The 6,388-nt window shown below is 41.4% G+C and overlaps 1 protein-coding gene across 1 annotated transcript in view; it reads left to right on the top strand.

Moving 5' to 3' along the window:
• The first annotated feature begins 135 nt into the window (after positions 1 to 135).
• The window catches only part of RANBP10 (RAN binding protein 10), a 41,716-nt gene continuing 35,463 nt past the window's right edge, over positions 136 to 6,388 (top strand). Inside the window, exons 1-2 of the mRNA XM_089539803.1 lie at positions 136 to 385; positions 624 to 735. Coding sequence (XP_089395929.1) covers positions 136 to 385; positions 624 to 735 — 362 coding nt within the window. The remainder of the gene's footprint in view (positions 386 to 623; positions 736 to 6,388) is intronic.

Genomic DNA, 6,388 nt, shown 5'->3' with positions numbered 1-6,388 from the left:
ACTGGTTTAGCGAGGAGCGGAACTCGCTTTCCCATGACGCCCCGCGGCCCCATTGTGGCCGAGCCGGCCTCCCATTGGCCAGCGGGGGCCAAACGGAGGCCCGCTCCCCTGCGCTGACACAATAGTCGATCCAAGATGGCGGACGCGGGTGCCAGCGGCTTAGCTCCGGGAGAAGCGGTCCTGCCTCCTCCGCCGCCTCCTCCTCCTCCGCCGCCTCCGTTGCCTCCTCCTCCGCCGCCCGAGGAGCAGGAGCTGGCCCAGAGGCTCCGAAGGCTCTACCCGGCCGTCAACTTGGCCGAGACGCCGCTGCCTCGCGCCTGGAGCCCCAAGGACAAGTACAACTACATCGGCCTCTCTCAGGGCAACCTCCGCGTCCATTACAAAGGTAGAGAGGGAAGGGAGGGATAAGGCTGCGTCCACACTGGGGAAATAACCCGGTTTGGCACCGCTTTATGTTGTCTAGCCCTTTGCTATGGAATTCTGGGAGTTGGAGTTTGTTGTAGGGCCCAGAGGGCCCCACAACAAACTCCAACTCCCAGAATTCCATAGCCTTGAGCCAGACAAAGCCTTAAAGCCTGACCTTCCTCCAACATCTATATATCTATCCCTTCCCTTTCTTTCAGGGCATGGGAAGAACCACAAGGATGCTGCTTCCGTCAGGGCTACTCATCCCATCCCTGCCGCCTGCGGCATTTATTACTTCGAAGTCAAGATAGTCAGCAAAGGCAGAGATGGGTAAGTATCTGCTTCTGTCATCCTTTTGTCTTCCTGGAGGCTCGGCTTCAATGCTTGTTTCTAGACTAGTATCTAGAGAGATCTTGTGTCGCCTTTGAGACCAACGGAAAGAAAGAAATTGGTAGCATGAGCTTTCATAGACTTAAAATCTACTTCCTCAGATGCATCTGAGGAAGCAGACTGAAGTCTGCGAAAGCTCATGCCGCCAACTCCTTTCCTTCAGTCTCAAAGGTGACACAAGGCCCTATACAGACAGGCCAAAATAAAGCTGCTTCAGGTCACTTTGGAGGTATGGTGTTTCAATGATGCATGCGTCCTAAGGGTCGGGAAGCTGCACCAAAGCTGTGCTACAGTCCTTAGGAGTCCTTCTGGACTCTTAGGACGCATGTATCATTTAAACAGCATACCTCCAAAGTGACTCAGAGCAGCTTTATTTTGGCCTGTCTGTATCAGGCCACAAGATCTCTCTACATCCTGATTCTACAGACTGACACAGCTATGTCTTTGGATTCTGCTTGTAAACTAGATAGGGATGCCTTGAAGGTTCAGTCTGGGACAAAGCAATGTGTGTCCCTGCAGCCCAACCTATTGCTCCGCTTTAATTTTAAAGTAGGGACTTGCCAGTTTCAATTTAAAATAAGAAGCTGGGATGGTTTTCTGGGTTTGGATTCAGGTCCAGTTGGAAAACACTGCTTAAGGTTCAGGTTCAGCGCTAGTTCAAGTTAAAAAACTGGTTTGACTTCCTGTCATCAAATGCCAAGTCGGTAATCTATACTAAGATGAAGGGTGTTTATAATGTTGCTCTCTTTGCTGGCTGTTATGTGTAATTATACCAAGCTGACATCTTAACATTCCAGTGTGGCTTGTTTAGGGTGTTGGGACTGAAATCCAATATGGCAATGGCAGGGAGATCTGGAGAGAAACCATCCACAGACCCAAGTGGAACTGAGCCAATAGTTAGTTTTTGTAATGGAAAACAGCTTCATATGATGATTCATTGTTAGTAGTTTCCCAAAAAAGGATATAGCTAAATTATGCTAGGCATTTCTGTATATTTGACAGTGTAAATAGGCAGTAAAACATATGAGACAGTGGAAACTGAAGATCAGTCGTCCTCGGTCATTAGGAAAAGGGCTGTTTTGCTCTATTGAATCATCGTCATGAAAAGGCTTTGATTTCAAAACATGATTATTGGTTAATCCCATTGTCTCCAGACCTCTTATGTTAGGGTGAGTAATTTTGACAGTGACTAGATAATTGACATTTATGTTGTTCTTTTGAAGCAAAAGTGGTGGAGGTGGGTTTTGAGAGAGAGAAGAAAGCTGAGAAAAATGAGCTTGAGTTCTAGTAGAGGCCAGATCTAGAACTCATCTGACATCCATGCAATGAAGAGCAGTTGATAGTTGAATGGTGTCTATAAGATGTTAGCCATGAGACATTAACTTAGTTGGCATGTATTTTGATGTGGTTATGCTTTAAATTTTTTGTGCTGTAATATTAATGATGAAATCATAAATGTGAACTCCAGGTTATTATAAATCCAATGTTTCTTCAAGGGAACGGAGAACAGCTCTTAATTCTGATTCTTCATTCTCTCTAGTGCCACAGCAGCATTTTGCGAATCAGGCATCATCTGATCTTAATTATCTAGTTGCATTTTGTATTGCTAAATTATACCAGGGTTTGTACAAAGCCTATATAGCTTCCTTTTGCGTGTTCTACTTAGGCATACAATGACAAGTAGTAGTACATACAGTTTAGCTTTGTTTTGTTTGTTTTTGATTTTTAATAATAGGTTTCACCTTTTGAAAGGTTCTTGGGCAAAGTGCTTTTATTGGGTCTTGCTACTTCTTGCCAGTGTCTCATCTGCACATTAAGTTGTCCACTTGTCTGAGCCAATTCACCTCAGCTGCCTGAAGGAATAGCAAAATGCAAGTGAATTGTCACACTCCTCATTCTTGTTTCTGCTTCGATGCTTTGAGAAAGCGAATGAGTAGGACTGCAACAGCATGATGGAAGAAGAGCAGAACGCAAGATTTGGGAACTGGCATTGAATCCCTTGTACAGTTGCAGGCCTTGGCAAGTTCCTAACCATGCTGTCTTCTAGCTCTTGGTTCTCACTTTAGGCTGGTTTTGGTGAAACAGTAGTAAATTTAGAGAGGTGTTCCATTTATCTTTCCTGCAGATAAATCACAAATGTGAGATTCCTAGGCATCTACAGTTGAGAGGTTTGTTGATCATTTGGTGAAAAGCAGAGAGTACTTTTTGGAAACTGGGAAGCTTGATCCTGAAACATCTATGGTGCTTTACAGGTCCAAGAGAAAAACTCTGCCTCCTTCTAATTCCAGTCTTCTCCTGGTTTAAGCTGGATGTATTCATTAATCTTCACTGGGCAAACAAAATATGGAACATGGATCCCTGTGTCTTATGTCAGAGTTTACTTGATCCCATCTTTCCATAGGATCCTGAAAAAACATTTAATAGAACGAGAACTCCTGTGGCACATAGTCTAGTTTTATTCAGAATTCATGCTTCTTTGTCCTTCAAACTGGGCAACTAAAATGAGAAGCAATTTTTTCACATGAAATTTAGCTTCCAGACCTTCAGGAAGTTCAATTCATAGACACTAATCTGGACTCTGTTTTTCAATTTGGGACAAGCCTTTACTGCTTCATGAAAACTGAAGCTGCATTGCCAAGCAATTAAGTAATTTCCTTCTGAAAGCTGCAGATGTTATATAGAGTGGGACAATGAAATTTGAACAGCTTTTAAACTTGAAAGGACTTTCATGCATTTACGTATAAGAAATCTCTGCAAGGATGTGGAAATAGTTAGCAATGGAAAGTTGTCATGAACAATAGCTAAATAATGGAATGTGCTTCAGAAGTTTTTATTTAGGTGCTTTAGTTAACTAGAAAACAGCACTGGCATCAAGGATCGGAGTTTACTAGTATCTCTATCTTTTCTAAAGATGCTTAACACGTATGCCAGCATTACATAATAGTTGTAGAACACATCTGTATGTCACGATAACCATCGTGTTAACCATGGTTTATTGCTTAATTCAGAAATTGCAAGGCAGAGAACATACCATCTTCTCCATTTTTAGTTTGTTTCCACCTCCTTCATTAATACCTCTTTTAGGGCAGACAGCTGGGGAAATAAGCCAGGGACAATCGACAGTTGCAGTTTCAGTCATCGCAACAAGTCATGATCAAAACAAGTCAGGGTTTCTGTTATTGGTGAGGGAGTAGACCAGGTTGTCTTTGTGATGTCCTGATAGATGTACTTTTCTTTGTGATGTACTGACTAAATGGGTCACGGAGATTGCTAAATGTTTTAAAGAACATCCTGACAATAAGGGATCTTCGGCAGTGGAGTAGACTCCCTCAGAAGATGGTGGAGTCTTTTTTATTGAAGGTTATTAAACAGTGGTTGGTTGGCCACCTACCAGGGATGTTCTAGAGGAGGATTCCTGCATTGGCAGGGGGTTGGCCTCTCTTCCAGCTGTATGATTCTATGATCTTGAACAAAACCTGGTTTTAATACTAGTTTGATCTAGCTGAGTGGACAAATTAAATTCATCATGAAATCCCCTAAGTGGTTGTCATGGTGTTTTTATTGGATATTAACTGAGTTAATAAAGGCTTTCCCTTGGGTACTTGTGATTGTTTTGTGGCATATAAAGATGGCAAGATTACTGTCTCCAGGAACACTAGATTAAGATCTTGACCATAAAATTCATGGCAAATGTCCTTGCATAAATCCAGTCAGCTGAGGTTGAATTTTAACTATGGCTCACAAAAAGGGTCACTGCCCTTATTCAAGAGATGAGAATAGGTTAATCTGTTGCCAGTGAAGTTTGGTAGGTGCAATCAGGAAATAATTAATACATGTTTATGATTACACAAACGTATTAATTATTTACTGATTGCACCTCTCAGACTTCAGTCACAACCGATTAACCTAAATGTGGACATGTCAAGTCTCTGTCATAGAGATTGGATTTAGCAAAGCTACGATCATACTTTTAAAGCATCTTAAATAAAATGTCTGTATGTAGTATTCCTTTTCTCTTCCAAGTATCTAAGTAGTCACTCTTAGCAATGCAGAAAGCATATGTCCATTATTATAAAAAGGAGAAAGTTCCAGGCTGTTGTTCACATGGGAACAGAAATAAGGGTTGATATTTGTAGTGCAAGGATAGTCAACTGCCAGGGATGGAAATTGGTCCCCTAGTGAGACCATCAAAGGCCACATCCTCCATTATTGTCCTCACCCAAAAAATAGAAGGTATTTTCACTTAAATGTCCAACTCCTCCAGGCCTTTCAAATCATTAGGCTATTTGCTGCTCTTTTGCCATGTTTTGGGGCTATTTTAATGATACTCCTGTCTCTCTAGCATATCAGGCTTGGGGAGACACTGTTGTCCCTTTGGGAGAAAAACCATTTTTGCCCAGTTTTTTTTTGGTAGTAAGAAAGTACGATATGAGGAACTTTCTGGGGCTGCAAAACAGCCTTGGGGGGGGGGGGGGCAAATGCAGGTTGAACTTTACCTGTCCCCTGCTGTAATACTTTGAAGAATTAAGGGCTAAAAATCCAGCTCAAAGTGGAGACTTACAGGATGTCTTTCAAAACAAAGGTAACAATTGTTTGAGAAGACTGAAAAATGAGATGCCACTAACATGTTAAGTGGGTTTTCAGGAATTACATCCCTCAGTGCAGCTCATATTTTATTATTTTAGTATATACATCTTGAGTTTCCCTCATCTGAAATGCTTGGGACCAGAAGTGTTCCGGATTTTTGATATATTGGATTTTTGAATATTTGCTTATATGTAATGACATATGTTGGATTTGAGATCCAAGTCTAAACATGAAATTCATGTTTTGTATACACCTTATAAATAGCCTGAAGGGAATGTTATGCATAATATTTTAAATAATTTTGTGCAGGGGGAAAACCCACTTTACATTCATTGAATCACCAGAAAGCAAAGGTGTCACTCTCAGCCACACATGTGGACAATTTAGGATTTTGGAAATCTAGATAAAGGAAATTCAACCTGTAGGTATTCTTCAGGATAGCCTAAGGATCTGAAATCATTTTTCATTGGGATTTAATATACAATGCCAAGGAGTAACATAGAAAGGAAGATCATATATAGATATATGTATAGTTCTGTAGATTCATTCATTGAGCAAGAAGCGTCTCTAAGGATCTTCATCTTTTGATAGCTGAAAATCTGTTTTCTGAATTGCAAGAAGATGGATGATTATGCACCCAATGAGCATTACAGAGTGATAGGTTCATGCCAGTACAAGTGCCAGCTAGCTGTAATGACAAGGGAAAGCTAACAGGCATTGACATCAAGCAGTGGCTAAAAGACATGAAAAAAGAGGCTAGGGCAACTCAGTATAGAGACAGTTCCCAGTGAAGGAGACAAATCTTCTCACACTGTGTTCCTGCAGGCATCCAAAAGCTAAATTTCTTCAGTGACTCTTGCTAGAGGCAAGCTGTTCTATGTGCCCATGCTTTCCAGTTTGAGTATGCTTATACAAGTCAGTATATAACACAGTGCTTGTCTTACCCCCAAATATGATGACAAGAGACAACGGATCTGATAATTAGCATTTTAAAAAAGTATATTGC

Source organism: Sceloporus occidentalis, unplaced genomic scaffold (assembly GCF_023333645.1).
Source record: "Sceloporus occidentalis isolate IW3139 unplaced genomic scaffold, rSceOcc1.0.p SCAF_10, whole genome shotgun sequence".
Taxonomy (NCBI): domain Eukaryota; kingdom Metazoa; phylum Chordata; class Lepidosauria; order Squamata; family Phrynosomatidae; genus Sceloporus; species Sceloporus occidentalis.
The sequence above is the reverse complement of the archived record's forward strand: the minus strand, read 5'-3'. Positions and strand labels throughout refer to the sequence as shown.